We start from the raw sequence: 21,828 nt of genomic DNA, 5'->3' as shown, positions 1-21,828 counted from the left end.
AAATGTCACCCTTGGTTCTGTTCTTTAATCTTTTAATGCAAAGCTAGAACATCTGATTAACGTGCTTGTTTGTGCTCTGTTGTCTGTGTTTGTAGGTGTGGACAAGATTAAAGGATGTCAAGTAAACACTGTTCGTAAAATCATACATATCAACAACTGCGAGTCAGAGAGGAAAATAGACTTGACTTTTTGTAGGGGAGATTGTTCCACATATAGTGGGTGAGTACACAATTAGGCCCTGTTCCAAAACCTTTTGTGTTTTTATGTTTGGGTGAACTATTCCTTTTGATCATGATGCAACAAAAGTTTTTGATTATATTAATATCTGTCTTTCCCTCTTTCACATGTGTAGGTACCATGTGCCTGGAGCACCCACTTGTGGCTGTTGCAGTGCAACTCGCACAAGTAATCGCACAGTATCTCTTGGTTGTATAAATGGAGATATTGTATCCCACACATACGTCCATGTTGAGCAGTGTGCATGTAGTGAAACTAACTGTCAAGGTAGTGGGGTGAGTCGGCACATACTTGTAGAAAATCCCAGAAGGAAACGCAGCCTCATATTACCGTGAGCACCAGTAATTCCAGAGGTCAACAACCCTAGCATTCTGAAAAATCAAATGACTCCAGTATCAGTGAAACTTGAAATGAATTTGAATAGCATATGTTTTACATTTCTAAACTTTAAACTAAGAGCTTTTAATTTTTCTTAAATTTGTTCTTTGATAAATACAATATGTACTCTTCTGCTTGTTTAAATTAAAAAACTATTAAAAAGGCAACCTGAAATTCAAACTTAAATGTATGTGTGTTGACTTCAGCTTCATGCACTGAGAATTTTGTTCACTATATTCATATATTGCCCCTAGAACGTATACCTTACTACCAGTGGTGGGTATAATCTGATTACAAAGTACTTAGTTACTGTAATCTAGTTACTTTTTAGTCCAAAAAGTTGTGTAACACATTATATTTTAGATTCATGCATTAAAATGATTTACTGGCTTTCAATTTAGTTAACTTCTTTTAAGTGCATTACTTTGGTTACACATATTACTAAGATAATATTGTTTATGTGTAATGCATATATGGACATTTGTTTGTGATTCTATGACAATTAATTGTTTTTATGGGAAAAGAAACATTTCTGTGAAGTGTTTTAGAAAGTGATTACTTTTTCAATAGAGTAATCAGTAAAGTTATACATTCACAGTTTTAAAGAACCAATTAGTTATTCACAGTCATGTTGTTCCAACATAAAAGGAGATGTTAGGCAGAAGGACAGCCTCAGTCATCAGCATTCACATTCATTGTAGGGAAAAATAGATACAAGGAGGCGTATTTGTGCTTAAAAGAATGGCATGGTGCAGCGCTATACCAGTGCACATAGCTCCTGGTTAAACTGGATTATGGGTGGTTTGTGAATGAGATTTCTCAACTGAAATGCTGCGAGCAAAAGTGTTACGTGAAAATGCCCCATCGTGGTGTTTCAATCAGAGATGACATTGTGCTTTTTATTCACTCTGCAGGGCACGATCCAGAAGTCAGCGGATGTTTGCTGCCCTATTTTTAAGGATTTTAATTAGAAAACATAAGCAACCACTTCAGAGTTTCCTCAATGTTAACATAAGTAGCGAGGTTTCTTTGGAGGTGACAAGGATCTACAATCTGTGGAAGAAAAAAAAAAAAGGCTAAACCAGGCTAAGCTGGTTTGCTGCTCTACCAGTCTGGTCTGTTGGCTGGTTTTCAGTTGTATTTATTTACATTTACATTTATGCATTTGGCAGATGCTTTTATCCAAAGCGACTTACAGTGCACTTATTACAGGGACAATCCCCCCGGAGCAACCTGTAGTTAAGTGCCTTGCTCAAGGACACAATGGTGGTGGCTTTGGGGATCGAACCAGTGACCTTCTGATTAACAGTTATGTGCTTTAGCCCACTACTCCACCACCACACTAATTTGTTATATCTAATAGTTGTAGTTATATCTGTAGTGGTAACTTACCCAACACCGCAAACAAAAAAGTATCTGTCCGAACGATGTAGTCTGCTGTTTAAATAACTTTTTACTAGCTGCATAATTTATATTGCTTTAAAAAGGAACTCTAACATCAAACAAACTGAAAGCACCCTTAAGTGTATACAGTTTCTATGCACACAACAAGAGAAACCAGGAGTATTAAGTGTCAAACAGGATATAAATGTACATACAGATCATTAGGTAATTAAATAGAAAAACATTGCCTCAATAAGCAACAGTGGACCAACTGATCATGTTACAATGTATTCTGTCAGAAACATTGTATGTCTTCGGCTGAATATTGACTTTTTGTAGAAGCTTATCAAACGTTAATCTCTCTAACAAACATTGGGTGATTAGGTAGCAGAGTGGGATAAACAAGGCCAGGGTGTCATTTACAAAACATAATTACGATCACTTTTAATTAGAGATTCAATGGATTTGATCCTGTGTAAAAATGAAAAAGAAAAAAAGGGAACAACACATGATGTATAAAGGCATAAAATGCAAACTTTGATTGCCTTCTCTGTTGACATATGATGACATATTGAAAATGCCCACACTCAGTTGTATGTATGGCAACCAATTGTGATTATAAACTTAATTTGCAATGCTATAACGAAAAGTCTATAATAATCAGTTATTGTACAGCTAAAATAATCAAACCAAATGAAAATCTGTCACGCTCAGAAGTGTTTTTGTTCATGTTTTGTGTTTATGTCTTTGATTTTGAAAATTTGTTCCTTGTCATGTTACTTCCTTTTTCCCTCCATGTTCATGTTTTCATTGGTTTACTGTTAACTCATTATCAATTCTAGTTGTAGTATTTAGTTCATTGGTTTAAGTTTATTTGTCTTGTTATCTTATTTATAGTTATGTCTGTTCATTGGCTGTCCATGTATTTATTCCCTCATATTTGCTGTGGTCCTTGGTCAGGTATTATGTTTAAGTACAGGTGAAGTCAGGTGAAGTCAAGTCAAGTCAAGTCAGGTCAAAGTCAATGTCAGCCACACATACAAATTTTGGCCCTGTGAATTTTAGTGATTTAGAAATTACTTTGCAATTTCTCTACAAAATTGATGAACCCCAGTGTCAGGACTCACATCCTTGTTTAGTTTGAAATGATAACAGAGGTAATTACTGTTGTGAGTATTGAAAGGTGTGTCTTACCAGCAAGGTTTACATAAATCCTGAGACATTAAATGTTTATTTTAGTATTCAAATATAATTTTCCATGGTAATCCTGGTTTACACCTTCTAAACAAAGATTTGACTTTTCCAAAGAAAAAGAAATATTCACTATAAAAAGTCAAGCACTGTTAGATAGGACACATTAGCTCAAGCAGAAGATGGATGTTGTTTCCATGGGGACCGTGAAGATGTCCCAAATGTGGATGGTGAGATTGGCCGTATTACTAATGGGGTTGCTGTCAGCACAAGCAGGTTAGTAGATTAAAAGAAAATGTTAAATGTTTTCTTCTCATTTCAAGAAAAGCTCCACTTTGACAATTTGCATTATTATTTGAAATATGCATCTCTGTCCTTCTCTGTTGAAATATTTTATGACCAATTATGACTAATATGTTGTGACAGATCCTACAGATGTTATGTTGCCAAAAGTAACTGGTAAGTTTTCCATTGTACTACATGTACATTACATGTACTAATTGCATTGTGATAAAATAATACATTCCTTAACAAACTACATCCTCGAACTGTAACACCAGCACATTTACCAATGTCTGAATGAATTGAAACACTGTCTTGTGCAATAAATATCCTCAGCAATGAAATAATGATGCTGATAACACGAATAAATGAATCTTAAAAATGTAATTAATGTGTTCAAACATTTCAAAATGCCCGATGACAAATGTTCTACCATTTTACAATGATGTTCCTTATGGTCTTCTATTTTTAGTGTTCCCGACCATGAGAAATGTGATGGTAACTAGAGGTACAGTATGAAGTTCTTCATAGATTTTTAAATCGTTGAAACTGCTGGTTCAGTGTCAGTTTAGTACACAACAGACGACATATTTATAACCTCTTTTTTTCTGTTTTAGCTGAACCAAATCCCGATCATCAGTCCATGGTCTGCAGCACATGGGGAAATTTCCACTTCAACACCTTTGATGGTTATTTCTTTCAACTGCCAGACACATGCAACTACGTTCTGGCGAGGATGTGCAGCAGTGTTTCTGATTTTAACATCCAAATGAAAAGAAAGATTGTAAATGATTCAATAATTTTCAGCAAAATCTTTATAGTGTTGGAGGGGACAGTCATCAATCTCAGTAATGGCAACATCTTTATGGATGACCAAGAGTGAGTTCCTTTTTACTATTGCTTAAGACTGCAACCAAAATGTTTGCATTTCATTTTTCAATCAAAATTAATAGTATTTTGTTTTTCCTATTCATCAATGTTGTTGTAATGCATTTGGATACATTACAATTTTAAAGCTTAAAGTTATAGATATAACTGAAAATATATACTAATATAGTTTAGAGTATGATTGCATTAAACACTATCTCATCAGTTCACATGAGTGGTTTGTTTTAGCTTTATTAATAAATTCATAAATGTATTAACTTTATACAGTGAAGACGGTAAAACCATATACAGTGGTTAATTTTAAGTAATTAGTTTAAACAACAGTTCAAACACAGATAAAATCTCCTTCAAACATTTTTCTGATGATGAATTTTCTGCAACTTGTTTTGACAGGGTGACTGAGGCAACCTATAAGAATGGAATTACAATCGAGCTAGGCACATCAAGTGTTAAGATCTCAAACAAACATGGATTGACTGTCTTTTGGGAGAAGCACGACTCGATATTGGTATGCTAGTTCTCTGTTCAAATATGTATGATTATTTTTATATTTGTGATGAACCGGAGGCACATTTGAACAAATAAGGCATGATTTCTGTCCTCTTATAATCAAAGACCTCATTCAAATATGTGCCTTTTGCACACAACAGAGAGAAGAAACATTAAATATAACAGGATATTAATTTATATACATTTATATATGCATTTTGACTTAAAATGTAGAAAATGTGTTTTATCTCTGACAATATTTTATTATACGATGTTCACCAGATTGAACTTCCCACAAAGTACCAAGGCCAGACCTGTGGACTCTGTGGAAACTTCAACGGCAACAAGACTGATGATGACCATGGTAAACCTCACATTTTTGATTAAATCACATGTTAACGCCTTCTTAATAGATTAGATTAGATTCAACTAGGATGACAATGCATTAAAGTTCTGATTTTTAAACATCTTTCAGCAAATCAGTTTGCAATATCCTATCTGGCTGCCTTAACAATAGACCTTATGCACAAATTAAATTGAAAGCATACCTTTTTTTTTACTGTATCTACAAAAACATTTCTGGTGTGATTTAGAATATTTTATTAAGATGAAATTGGTATTGATATGCATTTAAGCAAAGAGGATGGTTGAAAAATTTAACATAAAACATGGTATATTATACATTTATTCTTGATTTATTGATTTTTTGTATTCATAAATGTAAATGGTCATTGCAGAAACCAAACTTCATACACTTCAAAATAGATGTAAAGTATTACTTTAAAATTTTAGCAAATTTAGGGGCTCTATAGCAGCTTCACCTGGCCAAGAACCGCCCGTTTAGACAGGAAAATCTGTCATGTTTTTTTTTTTTTTGTATTGCATTAAACATATATACATTATATATACATATATATATATATATATATATATATATATATATATATATATATATATATATATATATATATATACACACACACACACACATACGTTGAATAACAACAGTGGGGACATATTGCTAACAAAGGGACAAATAAAAACAATACATAAGATATCACATATAAAGATTACATTTTCAATGTGACATCCTTAAGGATGTTATTTGTTTTTAAAGCCTTGGCGTTCAGAGGTTTAGACATATTATTAAAAGAGGCAAAAAGCGATTTTACATCAGCAGAAAAAATTCTAAAATGAGGTTTCGATTGTATTACTCTGGCTTTGTGAAGATGAAATTTACCTACAAGACAAAGTAACAATAAAGAACCATTCAGTACAATGAATATCTGAAAGAAAAATCATAGTCTCTGTAATCTGCACCAATTTGTTTAAACATAAAAATAATAAGAAGGTTATTTCTGTCCAAAAAGATTTAGAGAAAGTACACTGATAAAACAAATGCGTGTCCAGCGACGTGACAAAGTTGAGAAACGTTTAAATTTATGCAAATGAAGAGCGACTTTCGGGAGCGACAGCCAATATGAGAGAAGATAGTAGAGCTCACGTGATCCTAATATTTTAATAATAATATTAATTGTAAAGAAACAGTGCTGTTTAGACTCTCCATACACACCACTAACGACCTCACCGCCAGCCACTGGCGACATGCAGCGGCAAAGTAGCTGGCAGTGTGAACGCCGCTTCACTTTCTGCTCAATGCCTCAAACTAAACTCTGAATAAACGAAATAAAGATTTGATGTCACTAACCTGGGAAACTATATGCATCAGTTGATTAGAGAACAGACTGAGGGCGGTGAGTGGTGGTGCTGTCTGAGAGGATGAGAGTAGCGTGTTACTTGCGTTGGCGTTGAGCAGTGCATTGACACACCAGCATCAAGCACCGCTCTAAATTACACATGATGAGAAGCGTTGCAGATAACATCATGTAGGGGCCATTTTAAACGGAAGGTGTGCACAGTAAACATTGAAAACATATTCGGAATTAAAAGAAAAAAAAGTCCTGGCAATTTATGTTAAGGTCTTTTTTAAAGTCAAATTTAAATTAGATATGTGGTCTGTGGATGCTATAAGGCAAATACTTGTGTGAAAATAACTTTTGCGTTGTTGTGCTGAAATCTGACTCCCAGATTATTACTTGGTCCTTATCCTAAAGTCCACCCCTAAACATAAGGATACTAGGTAGTGAAAAATTGTCATGACAGCCCTACTAAATACAATGTCAACTTAATCTATATTATCATGTGTTAACATACTGAATAATTCTCAGATGTGGCGACAGAGAAGGAGTCTACAGAATCCTGTGGGGAAATTGAACTTCATTCAAATGATCAATGCGGAAACCAGGTATAATGAGTTAAAAGTCAATGTTGTAACTATTTGAATGTTTGTTTTTCATTATTGCCTTCACATTTTTTTTAAATGAAGAGGATCTAATTTTCTGATCGAAACATCAGTAGCCTACTTTTGTTTGTATTTATTTTATATGATGTAGAAAAAAATTAGATTAAAATGTGTTTATCTATTATTCCATAAAAATGATTTTTTATTTTATTTATTTATCTTAATTGAGTGGCCACTGGCCTAACCTCACCAATGGATGCAGTAGAGTTTTTTCTTTCTATCTCCTAGTCAAGCATTTGTCAGCAGTATCTCAGCAGTTCGGGGTTTGATGATTGCTGGCATGTGCTGGACATGAGTTCATTTGAAAAGGCCTGTGAAAACGACCTGTGTCAATGTTACGGGAAACACGACTGTCTCTGCAACACACTCACAGAGATTTCACGACAGTGCACGCATGCAGGTGGCAGACCGGGAACATGGAGAACAGACCAGCTCTGTCGTGAGTGTGATTTCTGGAAGATGATTATGAAGAATCCAGTCATTGGAATAGTATGACAGTCTCACCTGAGGGTGACATCAGTTACCATAGATTGAAAAGACAGAAAGAGAGAGAGAGAGATAGATAGATAGATAGATAGATAGATAGATAGATAGATAGATAGATAGATAGATAGATAGATAGATAGAAAAGACAGAGATAGATAGATAGATAGTTAGATCGATCGATCTTTTGTAATACTATGTATTGTTCTGTCAAACAGAGAAGAATTGCCCACTAAACATGACATACTTGGAGTGTGGAAGTCCATGCAAGAAAACCTGCAAAGATCCAGAAGGAAGCAAGTTGTGTAAAGATCACTGTGTGGATGGCTGTTTCTGCCTTGAAGGTGAGAATTTATTTACAATATCAGTAGAGACAGTTTCTTGCACCTTGACAAAAAGGAATTTTCCTCACCATTTGCGAATCAGACAAATTGGGTTCTTCATAGGTTTTCATCACGTTTTGCCTTCTCTTTGTTATAGGCACTGTGGAAGATGTTATCGGTAATAGCGGTTGTATATCTGTGAATGACTGCCCATGTGAGCATGATAGCACAATATATAAATCGGGAGAATCATACACACAAGCGTGTAAAACATGGTGAGTCAGTTGTGATATAAATCACACACACACCAGCCACTTCAATTTTACAGAATTGATTCACAATAACATGGCTGTCATATTGCACCAGTGTGTGTGCTGCTGGATATTGGAATTGCACAGGTCTGGAATGTCCCGGAATCTGCTCTATTGTTGGAGGGTCTCACATCACCACTTATGATGGAAAAAGCTTCACCTTCAGCGGCAACTGTGAATACATCCTCACTAAGGTGTGTGATTCTCAATACAGCAATTGCTCCTTAATTTATACTTAATATATAGTCACTGAAATGACAAATGATCTGTTTATTATTATTTTTATTATTTCAGCACTCTATTGGCAATGATATTGCAGTTCTGGGCAATCTGGCAAATTGTGATCCAAGCTTAAAAGACACATGCCTTAAATCTGTAAGCCTTGTCATCTCAGGGACCATTGTAAGTACTGTGTAATTTTTTTATCTTTAATAATTTACAATATACCTGATATCTTCATTAAAATCTTTATTATATCTTCAAATTCTAAAATACACTATACTAACAACTGATATAAACTGAATGTAAATTAGTTACTTTTTCTTACCTTCTGAGATAAAATAAATAAATAATAATAAACACATGTGACATCATGCTCTGAAAATACATGTGTCTTTAAAATACATAATTTTGTCAAATACATAAATTTGTTGTTGTTTTCCTTATGAAACAGATTAGTTTTTCCTCCAATGGGGATATAACACTAAATGGAACGGAAACAAAAAGCCTTCATGTCAAAGGTATGTTGTCAAATCAGAATAGGTTTTTATTGGCCAGGATATATATATATATATATTTAATTTTTTTTTTTTACTGGTGGGCCCTACCCATAGGGCAAAAGGACAGTGAAGGGACTTATAAGGGTCTGGAAGACCACTGATTTATATTAACTAGGGAACATTGATATTAATCAAAATATGGCATTATGGTTGTATTTGATTGTGTGAAAATATGGTTGTGTTTGAAACTTTGATATAATGTTCCCATATTTTTCTGTCTCATCGGGTGGTTTTTAATTGTGGGTTGGGTTGTAATAGGAATAGAAAAATTGACATTTAAAATTTTGTGCATGCTTTTTTTTAATTGTTTAGCCATCCCCTGTACCATTTTATAAACATATAGGAAACAATGTAATTAAAATGTATTAACACAATATCAGAAAATTGACAAATACAATTGGAAACAAATATTGAAATGCATACAAACATAGGCTAACAGTGTAGGTGTGTGGTGTTAAAACTCACTCAGTTACAATCCCCAGTCTCCCTTACAGTATATAACAGTAGATCAGAAGAGAGTACACAGCCTGAGCATAATAGCATTAAATACCCCTGTGATACTTTTCTTTAAACTATAAGACCAAATTCCCTTCTCTGAAAATAGCACAAATCTATTACATATCAATATATTGTGTACTTCATTGTTATTAGCATAATAAAAAGCACAGTTGTGAGTCAATCTTAAGTGACTTTTTCTTCATTACCGACCCACTAATTTCTTAGTCACAGATGGTGCGGTCATCTTCCAGCCCTCAACCTCCTTTATCATTGCTGATTTGAAGAGTCTTCGTCTAGAGATCCAGTTGGCTCCAGTCATGCAGTTGTATATTGTAGCCAGCCCTGAAGGGAAAGGGAAACTGAGTGGTGAGCTTAAGCATAAAGTGATAATTTTGTCATTTTTATGCATGTGTATATCAAAATCAGCTTCAATACATCACAATCACAGTTGTTTTGGCCTCACGATCATTCCATGTTTCAGAAAAAAGTGGTTAAAAGATTAATCACAAACTGTAGACAGTCTGTGTAGTAACAGGATTACATGATTACTGTACTGTGGAGTACAGGATTTTATTTAAAGTTGCATTGTTAATATTGTGTCTCTCTAGTTAACTTCCTTATACATGTTTTTCTCAGGTCTTTGTGGAAACTATAATGATGTCCAAAAAGATGACTTTAAAACCGAATCAGATATTATAGAGGGGACACCAACAACCTTTATCAATTTTTGGAAGCACACGGACAGTTGTCCAGATCTTGACTTCATTTTAGAAAATCCATGTAGCGTGAATTTGCAAAAAGGTACTTTTAACTTTCTAAACTTTACACTGGAAAAACTGTTATATTTCAAAGTGACCATGCACCCTTTGCTGAGATTACAGCTCTGCACACTCTGGCCTGTCACTCAACCAACTTCACAAGCTATCCACCTGGCCTGCTTTTTAAACAGTATTAAAAGAGTAACAATTAAAATTTTACAGCAGTGCTGATGTAGGGCCATATAGCTCAATTGCTAGTGTGATATTGCTTTTATATACAATGACCAATACAATGGTTCAATGACCAAGTAAATAAAAAAAAAATTAGGACGAGTACGGTCATAGAAACGCATTTGAGAATGGAACTACATTCTTACGTGATGGATCAGAATCTGCCATTGCCGTTCAAAACAAATGATGCGTCCAAGACTTCGTTAGTAGTTAATAAATGTCACTTCAGAAATAGTATCATGGCTTATGCTGTTTTGAACAAGTTATTGGATAAACAAGGATTGATGGATGTGTGTGTGTGTGTGTGTGTGTGTGTGTGTGTGTGTGTGTGTGTGTGTGTGAGAAGAGAGAGATGAAGCATGTGCGATAACCTGTTGCCACTCCCAAGCAGAGATGCTGTCAGCTTTCTGAAGGTCAGCTATCTCAGTGGAAAAATGGCATCCAAGCGGGGGTATTCCTCTATATTTCGCGGTAGCCGGTGCGCAAGAGTCATTCGCTATAGAAACCGTAATGTCCTCTGCCATTTTAAACACTGTGTATCCAATGTGGAAACTCTGGTAAGCGCCTTGAGTTCTGTAATCAATCAGTGTGTTGTGTCTCTCAGCTGTGATGAGCCTTAATGCTGAAGTTGTTAGTTTAAAGCCGTTTAATTTCCTAGCTTTAGTAGTAATCACGGAGCACTGTTCTATGTAAACAATGACGGATTCACCTCACGTCACCAACTGGCTCATATTACACACAAATATTTTGCCACCATCTACAGGCTAACAAATGTAATGTAAAAAAAAAAGAAAGATGTTTTTTAGATGCTCTTAACAGATCTGCACTGCCCTTACACTTTAGTTTAGAACGGCACGAACACAAGCGGAGTGATACACACACACAGTAAAGTGTCTGAGTGCTAATGGTGAATAAAAATTTAGAAAAGTGTGTCCTAACATTTGACTGATCATGTATGTTGCATTCGGATATTTCTGAACCACCTTTCTTGACATACTTGACCTAATTTTGTTTGGATGAAAATCTAGCTGTGCTAAACAGGGGGGTAAGCAAAACATATTTTATTCCATTTCATTTAGATCAAATGGCCAAAGAATGGTGCATCCAGCTTACAAACCCAAATGGAACATTTGCCTCATGCCATTCAGTAATATGTCCTGAGATTTACTATCAAGTGAGTCCTTTTGCACACACACACACACACACACACACACACACACACACACACACACACACACACACACACAAAAAAACCGACTCTTCTCATTTTAATATATGGTACATGAAATATAGTATATACAAGTTTAAAAAGTCACCTTCATATGTGCAATTTGGCTTTCATCCTTTGCAGAGGTGCGTCTATGACACCTGTAAGTGTGAAGATATTAAGAAGTGTATGTGTGCAGCCCTGTCCACCTATGCCCATGCCTGTGCTGCCAGAGGAATCATTCTCCGGGGATGGATGGATTCCTACCCCTGTGGTGAGAACTTTATGTACTTTTGTTTCCTTGTATGTATAGTTTCTCAAGCCTGCTCTTTTAAAATGCTGCCGGTCTGTCTCTGGCTATACAGACACTATTTCGGATTGTTCAAACAACATGAAGTACTCCTACCATGTGACCAGCTGTGGCAGCACCTGTCGTTCTCTCAGTGGGCAAGATTACACCTGCAATTTATCCACACCTGTATATGGATGTGTCTGTCCTGAGGGCACCTACCTCAATGATGCAGGCAGCTGTGTGCATGCTGACCAATGTCCTTGTTACTCTGGAAGCCAGGTCATAGAGCCATCAGGGATAATCTACAAGGATGAAGCAGAATGGTACACCCAATGTATTGTCAATATAAACCATGGTAAAGGAAACTCTTGATGACCATATACTGAAGTAACTCTTGATTTTCAATATTTTGTCATATTACAGCACCTGCAATCATGGCTTTTTAGAGTGCTCCAGCCCAGAAGGTAAACTACAATACTACTAGCTAAATTCCAGATTCAAACTTCTGAGATAATGTGACACTTGTGTGACTTGGACAATTTTAACACTCTTTATCAATGTGCCTGTTCTCAATTTAGTCTGTAAGGATCCAATGGTCTTTTTCAACTGCTCAAATTACGAACCAAGACAAAATGGAAAAGAATGTCAGAGGACATGTCAGAACCAACAACTAAACAATTGCGTGAGTTAGGATGGATGGGTGAAAGGATAAAAGCATAACAGATTTTGTATTAGTTTTTGATTCTGTATTTTAATTTATTGTATATAGTTACTGTTACTTACTTGAACTTGCAAGTAAAGTAGGGAACAAGATGGTTGATGATGTCCCTCGTGCTTTTTTTTGTTTCGTTTTTTTTGGCTATAGGTGAGCACAGCGTGTAAATCAGGGTGTATGTGCCCAAATGATCTTCTGGCTGATGGTGAAGGTGGGTGTATGCATAAAGAAAACTGTCCCTGTGTCCTTAATGGAGACACATATTTACCTGGGAAACAGATTAAACAGGACTGTAACATCTGGTAAGCTAATCACCCATATTGTAACACTGTTATATGTCTTTATCAGTACTTGCATGTAATGCTTTATTATTAATCACTGTTTATATTCTGTATTTCAGCAAATGCAAAGATGGCATGTGGACTTGTACAAATAAAGAGTGTTATGGCACATGTACCATCTATGGTGAAGGTCATTTTAAGACATTTGACGGAAAGAGATATTCTTTTCAAAAAGACTGTGAATACATCTTAGCTCATGTACGTGTCCCTCTAGCTAGAAATAACCTTTTCTTAAGGGTCTTAAAAATATTAAATTACAAATATGTCCCCTTGTTGTCTTAGGAAAAGATAAACAAACAATTTAAAAAATCTGTGTGGCTGTTTCAGCAAGTCCAATTATTCACTGCCTGACACCGTATGAATGTGTTTTATCACTATAGGATTATTGCAATATGCAACACAGTCCCTCTTTCCGCCTCATCTCAGAGAACGTGCCCTGTGGCAGCACCACCACTATTTGCTCCAGGTCCATCAGTCTCTTCATTGGGGTGAGGTATTTTCATAGCTCAGTCAGTGGATTTTGTTATGTAATTGTGATCATAAATTATTTCTTTTGTTAATGCCACTAATTATTCAAATCCTGCAGAGAGACAAAGTGATTTTATCCGAAGAGAAAGGAGTCATTGTTGAAAGCAACAGCACTGATTATGAATATAAAATCCATTCTGCTGGAATCTACATTATAATCGAGGTCAGAGATTTTTTAAACTTAATCTGGGACAATGAAACGAGTCTGATGCTCCAACTCCATACCAACTTTAAGGTATGCACTAATCATAACTTAATTACCCTTACCCTTTATTTACCCACTTACCTGACCATCCACATGATCTCTATTGCAGGACAAGGTGTGTGGACTGTGTGGAAACTTTGATGGTAATGCGAATAATGACTTTGTAAAGCATGATGGAGAAGAGGTCACTGATGCAGAGGAATTTGGCAATAGCTGGAAAGTTAATCCCAGCTGCCCAGATGTGACAAACCCGATGGACATTTGTGAACCAAATCTTCATCAGCATGCCTGGGTTGAAAAACAATGCGCCATCATCACAGGTGCCGTCTTTAAGAACTGCACTTCTCTTGTAAGTAACAGTACAACATTTTTTTGTTAAAGGTGATATGTTTTCTATAGGTTAATATGTAGAGACAACTACTGTATAAGTAAGCAATTCATAGGTTGATTCCCCTGAAAAGTGTAAACACTGCAGCTCTGTAGCATGAATTTGGGGCCAGATCTTAAGGTGGCCCAGGGGTGCACAGCACAACAAAATTAGCAAAGCCAATAATGGCTGAAAACACAATGGAAATAAACCACAGCACAACAAAGGTAAGTTGTGGCCTACAACTAGGGCTGCAACTAACGATTATTCAATTATTTGGCGATTATTGCAACGATTAATCATTAGCACTTAATTGGCTCAGGTGGTAGAGCGGGTTGGCCACTAATCGCAGGGTTGGTGGTTTGATTCCCGGCCCACATGACTTCACATGCCGAAGTGTCCTTGGGCAAGACACTGAACCCCATGTTGCTCCCAATGGCAGGCTAGAGCCTTGCATGGCAGCTCTGTCATAGTTGGTGTGTGAATGTGTGTGTGAATTAGTCACATTGTAAAGTGCTTTGAATACCGCTAAGGTTAAAAAGGCGCTATAATAAGTGCAGACCATTTACCATTTATATTCAAAATTCTCAGATAACAATTTTTTCTGCTTTAATATAGCTGATAAAGAAAATGTACATTGTTTTAAATGAGTTTTAGATATTTTTAAAAACAAATCATAAATGTATTTTGTTGCAGTGTATAATGGGGCGAAGACTACCCTCTCTCACCTTTCTGTTCACTTCAATCCATCTTTAACTCACAAAAAACTCTCTCTTATTAATAAAGCTGCATATTGCCACGTATTTCTTCACGATAAGAAATGCACAGTGACATATTTTATGATTCAAAAAATCACGAGCATCGCGTTATAATCTAGCATTAGCAAGTGTGGGCTGGAGGGACGAGCGTCCCCGCGATAGAGTGTGAATCAGCCGGATGATCAGCCGGATGATATTATTTTAACTTTAATAAGCTATAACGTATTAATATAACTGCATTTAAGATGTAACACCGGGGTGTTTCCTTTAAAGAGCTCCGACTCCACTTGTCACTTGAAGCTGTTTGGAAAGTTTAGAGAGCACCTGGACTGTGGTCTGTGTAATTCTTCCTCTCCTCAGTCAGGAGCAAACTGCAGTGTGGCTCTAGCTCATCATCATTAGAGTTTAATTTGATCCCATGTTACATTAAATGAGATCAAATGACTATTCGACAATGTCATTTTTGGTTGACAATTTTTTATTGTCAATGTTTTCAATAACACAGCGGAAAACCCACAACACAACAAAATTTAGCCAGAGCATAACAGAAAAGCCACCGCACAATGCAATTAAGCCACAGCACAACAGAAAAAAACACAGTTTAATGAAATTAAACCACAGCGCAATGAAATTGAGGCACAACACAAGAAAAAAAGAAGGGGAAAAAATCCAGAGATTAGGCCACAGCAATTTTCTGACAATTATGTTGTTTTAACAGCTTAATTTAATTGTGTTGTGGCGTAATATTTTCTTGTTCACCCCTGGGCCACCTTAGGACCTTTTTATCCGACCAATAGAAACCAATGGTTATTTGAAATAAAGTCATTATTTTTGCAATTAATTTAGTAAAATCACTTTCTTATGGTATTACATGATGGAAGCTTTGAAATATTCTGTGCCTTTGTCTCTAGGTGGACCCTTTACCATACTATGATGCCTGTATAAGTGACACCTATGCATGTGTTGCTGGGGGTGATTGCAATTGTTTCTGCACTGTGTTGGCAGCCTATGCTGCTGAATGCCGTAAAAAGGGAGCTTTTGTGAAATGGCGGAGCCCAAAGATTTGCCGTAAGTCCCAATATTTCAAAAAGCTCTCTCTCCTTTTTTTTTTTTTTTAAACTTTTGGCTATAAATATAAACACACACTATAAGATAGAATTTACTATCTGTCATCTGTGAGTATTCTGCAGGTTTATGTAAACTTGAACTATGATTTCTTGTCTGCTATTATGTTGTCATAACTAAAAGTGGTTGTTTTTGCAGCTTTATTCTGTGAATTCTACGACCCTTCGGAAACATGTGAGTGGCACTATAAACCCTCTGAATCGCCCTGCATGAAAACCTGCAGTAACCCATTAGGGACCTGCTCTGATCAAATTCCTCCTGTTGAAGGTTAGATTTTAACAATGGGTTTGACATTAAGGACCTGCTCGTGTGTTGTTTTTACATTTACTGTATGCCTTAATGGGATGGTTCACCCTAATGGTCATAATTTACTCACCCTTATGGTGTTCCAAAACAATATGACGTTGTTTATATCCGTGGAACACAAAAGAAATGTTAGGCAGTAGTGATGTCAAAAGTATGTTAAAAGATGTCAGAAAATACTTAAGTACCAAGTGGACACTAAAATTAAAAAGATGTAATGATACCAGTGTTTCTGCAGTACTGGTAGTACCGAGAACCAACTCAATTCAGTCCCCGCCGACTGACAGATGACCGCTTACAAATGCTCACATGCTTATTTGAGCGCTTGTTCTATGACTCCTTTTACACTGAAATGTAAGTCATGAATTCAATTTTGTGAAATATAAAGTCTGCATGTACTGTGCACTGCAAAGTGAATGTATGAAGCCGCTCATACAGTATGCTAAAAACACATTTTATGAGAATCACACATTGTGCTTCTGGTAGTAGATGACAGAACAGAGCACTCATTCGCTTTGAAGCATGCAGTGCATGCAGACAATTTATTTATATAATTAAATCATTGCATTTTGCACTTCAATACCCAAACTGGCTCATAAAACCAAAGTCTTATTCGAAGTGTGAAACTACATCAAAAACACAGAACCAGAACAGCCTTCATGTTAAAATAGCAGTTAAATTGAAAACAAATGCATGTGTAACTTAAGAAATTGCGACAGAAATATATTACAAGTGTTTAGTAAAATGCATTTTATTATGTTATTATTGGCAGCACTTTGTTTTTGACAAAAATAAGACCAATGTGGTGTATTAGATTATGCTGTAAAGATCTTTACTAAAGCACTTCATTTTATAATAAAATGCAATGGTATGTTTAAAAGATCTTTATAAAAAGTCATTTTCATTTGATTAAAGTTTGGATTAATTTGATTAGACAACATTTTGATGATGAAATTGAACTTTAAAAATGGAATTTAGAAAAATATTGAAAAACGTTTAATTTGAAAAATAAAATAGAATAAAAAAAACTGATTTCATAGGGTCCTACTGAAATTTTTACATAATTGAGAAACAGCCGAAGGAAACATGCTATTGTTTTAATTGATTATTTACACTGAGATTTTACATTTTAATAGGCTAAAGGTGTTAAATAGCATATTACCAATTTTTTATGTGGTTATGAAATTATTATAGAGAATCATGAAATTGTACTGTTATCTATACCAAGTACTGATATTTTGGGCAGATGGTTCAGTCTCAGTCACCATGAACTCTATTGAAAAATATACAATGAAAGGGAATGGTGACAATGTCAGTCAGTACCTTAAATTTGTTATTTTCAAGGCAAGTCCACTTGGCGGCAATCTTGGGAGAGCTCTCAGGCAGCCATTGTCTAAGGATACAAGCATCTTAAAAGTACAGCTACTATCTACTGGAATGGGGAAAGTCCAAAGCCTCCAAAACTGTTGGACTTTTTTCAGGCTGGTCCAGCAAATGCGCTCATGCTTTCTCGAGTTAACTGACATATGATGTCTGTATCTAAAAGATGATTGGCTCTTTTACCTGTAAGACTTCCTTTTCTACAATTTCAATTTCTCCCATTCATTTTTATACAAGTGTAACAAAGCTTCTGGATGGGGTTCGGCTAAACACTTTTGAATAATAAAATAATAAAAAAGAGACTCAGAAGTTCCATGAACGGTGCACACTTTTAATTTTTCCACCTCACAACTACATGTCCTGCAGGGACCAACAGTATCCTCATGAGCATGCCCATCCCTCTCTTGCCTACGGCAAGTCCCAAAGGACAGAATGTAATACACACACATAAATGCAACATCCCTATAGCCTTAACTTCGATTCAGAATTTAATCTGTTACACAAGTTCTTTGTCTTGGGCTAAACTGTCTCTGAATATACCTAAAGGCCCATTCATACTGTCAGCAACTCACAGTCACAAAGCGACAGGAAACCATTTAATTTCAATGAGATCTGGCGACTTCCGACTTCTACACGAGCAATAGCAACCGTTGGCCGACAGGATGTGGGCATGTGAAGAGATGATGCAAAGCTGGGAAAAACGCAACTTTATTCAAAAGCAGAGCGATATTGCGTAACGACAATAAATAGGAGTGATGACAGTGAAGCTCACATCATCCATCCCATTTGAGAGACTGGAGTCAAGTGCAGGCAAGATGGAGGTTTTTAAATTTGTCATATATTTCAATGTTCTATATAATTTGTCTTTAAACACATACATGCATTTAATAAAAAAATGGTGCGTGGAAAACTATGGGTGCATGTCTATCAGCTCCCTAGTTCAGTAGTCAGGGCACTGATCAGGTAGTCTGACTTTTTTAGGTCTGTCTCAATCGTGAAATTGTCCCACTGCACTGAAACATTTGCTCCCTAAAAACTAAAAAAATGCACTGTAAAACCAGGGCATTGCTGCTCACTATGTTCCATTACTGGAAATGGTTCAGGTCATCTAACGTTTCTCAATTTGTTAGAGGACGAGCACAAGTGTAAATATATGATTTCAAAACCTTATTTTCTCTTTAAAAGATAATTATATTTAATTTTTAATGTTCATAAAAGAAAAACAGATAAAGAGTAGAAAAGAGTAGAGTAGAAATAAAATTAGAGTTGAAAAAGATTATAAATGCACTACTTTGTATATTTATTTTTTCATTTGCCATTATCATTTATCTTTAATAATGAAACTGTTTGTTTTAATATCTACTACGAAAATGTACTTCTCATTATGCAGCGATTTTGCTGATTAATACCAACAGTGTTTCAATGCGCAAGCTCGTTATCGTGTCGCAGGTCATAAGTGTACAAATTCTCAGTGGATGAACACCATTGCCAGTGCCCAAATTCGTGTACTGTTCAGTACTGTATATCATGTTCACGATATAATGATTCACGACATAGGGAGCTGATTGAGACACAGGACGTGTCAGAAATGTCCAGCTTTCTGAGTATGTTTGATTTATAAATTGGTAGACCATTTGTCTTGTTCATGATATGATTTTGAACATTGTGCACTGCTTCAGTTTATATCAAAACTCCCCTGCAGAATTTTCATTTTTTAGTGGTAACAAATTATACCTTGTGAAATAAGAATGATATCTTATTGCCAGTTGTAAAGCCAACCGATACAGCAGTAGGAACGCCCACTAGTGAAAGAGACTAGTGACATCCAGCAACAAAGTTGCTGACTGTGTGAACATTTTTGTTTTGGTTCCATGGCAAAAAGAATGTCATACAGGTTTGAAACAAAAAGAGGGTGAGTAAATGATGACAGCATTGTCAGTTTTGGGTAAAAAATAAAAATAAATGTAACATCTGCTGCTGCTAAAGATCTCCGCTCTGTAGGTCTGTACAATACAAGTGAATGGTGGCCATAACTTTGGAGGCCCAAAAAGCATGAAAGGCAGCATAAAAATGTAATCCATAAAACTCCGCTAGTTAAATCCATATACTGTATTCAGAAGTGATATGATAGGTGTGGGTGAGAAACAGATACATATTTAAATCCTTTTTTTACTATAAATTTCCACTTTAATTTAATAATTTTCATTAAATAATTTTTTTTATTATTATTGTTATTATAATTATTTATTATTATTATTTTATGGAATGGTATGGAGAAAATATTACTACATCCTAAAAGATATCACTGAAATACAATAAGCGTCCTGAGATACCTCATCAGTCTCTGTGACAGCACTAGACTGCTCAAAAAGCAAACAAAAATGTCTTTCTCCCTGGTTGTGCTAAATAAAGTAGTGAATAATAATGTCTGATAACACGTAATTAAATAAAACACAATCTGGCTACTATGAACTACAATACATAACACAACATTACCTTTTTTTCTTTCTCACTCTCCCTCTTTCTTAACTCGCTTTTCCTCCATCAACTTGACCTTGAATTAATATATCCAAATTAATAAAAAAAATGTGGCATGTTTCCAGAAGGCTTTGATCAACTTTTACATTTGAAAACAAAGTTTACAGTGAGGGAAAAAAGTATTTGATCCCCTGCTGACTTAACTTATCAGTTTATAATTTTAATGGTAGGTTAATTTGAACAGTGATAGATAGAATAACAACAACAAAATCCAGAAAAACACATGTAAAAAATGTTATAAATTGAATTGCATTTTAATGAGGGAAATAAGTATTCGACCCCCCTCTCAATCAGAGATTTCTGGCTCCCAGTTGTCTTTTATACAGGGAACGAGCTGAGATTAAGAGCACACTCTTAAAGGGAGTGCTCCTAATCTCAGCTTGTTACCTGTATAAAAGACACCTGTTCACAGAAGCAATCAATCAATCAATCAGATTCCAAACTCTCCACCATGGCCAAGACCAAAGAGCTGTCCAAGGTTGTCAGGGACAAGATTGTAGATCTACACAAGGCTGGAATGGGCTACAAGACCATCGCCAAGCAACTTGGTGAGAAGGTGACCACAGTTGGTGCGATTATTTGCAAATGGAAGAAACACAAAAGAACTGTCAATCTCCCTCGGTCTGGGGCTCCATGCAAGATCTCACCACGTGGAGTTGCAATGATCATGAGAATGGTGAGGAATGGATGGGTATTCCACCATGACAATGACCCAAAACACATGGCCAAGGCAACAAAGGAGTGGCTCAAGAAGAAGCATATTAAGGTCCTGGGGGCTAGCCAGTCTCCAGACCTTAATCCCATAGAAAATCTGTGGCGGGATCTGAAGGTTTGAGTTGCCAAATGTCAGCCTCGAAACCTTAATGACTTGTAGAAGATCTGCAAAGAGGAGTGAGACAAAATCCCTCCTGAGATGTGTGCGCAAACCTGGTGGCCAACTAAAAGAAACGTCTGACCTCTGTGATTGCCAACAAGGGTTTTGCCACCAAGTACTAAATCATGTTTTGCAGAGGGGTCGAATACTTATTTCCCTCATTAAAATGCAATTCAATTTATAACATTTTTGACATGCGTTTTTCTGGATTTTGTTGTTGTTATTCTGTCTCTCACTGTTCAAATTAACCTACCATTAAAATTATAGACTGATCATTTGTTTGTCAGTGGGCAAACGTACAATATCAGCAGGGGATCAAATACTTTTTACCCTCACTGTATCTATATATATATATATATATACACACACACACACACTGTATACAAGTGTCAACACCTAGATCTTAATAATCATCAACACTATGTATTGTTGACTTTAGTGAGTGCTGGGCTCATGGACGCAGCGGCAGCTGGCAATGCAGTCTGCGCAGCAATCTGATCTGTTCGGAAAGACAGTGTTACCTTGATTCTGTTTAATTTATTTCTCCACACAAATACAAACCAATCTTAACTAGCAAAATACAACCGAGTGTAAGGTGAAAT

General features: G+C 35.9%; 2 protein-coding genes across 2 annotated transcripts in view; both read left to right on the top strand.

Annotated features, from left to right (window-relative positions):
* LOC127638068 (mucin-2-like) overlaps positions 1–780 on the top strand; it is a 50,929-nt gene extending 50,149 nt beyond the window's left edge. Inside the window, exons 43-44 of the mRNA XM_052119403.1 lie at positions 96–219; positions 353–780. Of these exons, the coding sequence (XP_051975363.1) occupies positions 96–219; positions 353–572 (344 nt within the window). The 3' untranslated portion in view covers positions 573–780. The remainder of the gene's footprint in view (positions 1–95; positions 220–352) is intronic.
* A 2,660-nt stretch (positions 781–3,440) lies between these two features.
* LOC127638067 (mucin-2) overlaps positions 3,441–21,828 on the top strand; it is a 42,892-nt gene continuing 24,504 nt past the window's right edge. Inside the window, 26 exon segments of the mRNA XM_052119402.1 lie at positions 3,441–3,465; positions 3,944–3,979; positions 4,089–4,350; positions 4,753–4,867; positions 5,131–5,212; positions 7,077–7,153; positions 7,439–7,649; positions 7,912–8,037; positions 8,174–8,291; positions 8,383–8,521; positions 8,622–8,729; positions 9,001–9,067; positions 9,836–9,970; positions 10,241–10,405; positions 11,673–11,767; positions 11,945–12,074; positions 12,166–12,415; positions 12,516–12,556; positions 12,671–12,774; positions 12,958–13,109; positions 13,208–13,346; positions 13,529–13,636; positions 13,735–13,911; positions 13,991–14,230; positions 15,918–16,074; positions 16,270–16,398. Coding sequence (XP_051975362.1) covers positions 3,441–3,465; positions 3,944–3,979; positions 4,089–4,350; positions 4,753–4,867; positions 5,131–5,212; positions 7,077–7,153; positions 7,439–7,649; positions 7,912–8,037; positions 8,174–8,291; positions 8,383–8,521; positions 8,622–8,729; positions 9,001–9,067; positions 9,836–9,970; positions 10,241–10,405; positions 11,673–11,767; positions 11,945–12,074; positions 12,166–12,415; positions 12,516–12,556; positions 12,671–12,774; positions 12,958–13,109; positions 13,208–13,346; positions 13,529–13,636; positions 13,735–13,911; positions 13,991–14,230; positions 15,918–16,074; positions 16,270–16,398 — 3,388 coding nt within the window.

This window comes from Xyrauchen texanus, chromosome 46 (assembly GCF_025860055.1).
Source record: "Xyrauchen texanus isolate HMW12.3.18 chromosome 46, RBS_HiC_50CHRs, whole genome shotgun sequence".
Taxonomy (NCBI): Eukaryota; Metazoa; Chordata; class Actinopteri; order Cypriniformes; family Catostomidae; genus Xyrauchen; species Xyrauchen texanus.
Note: the sequence above shows the minus strand (reverse complement) of the source record. Positions and strands in the feature narration are given on the sequence as shown.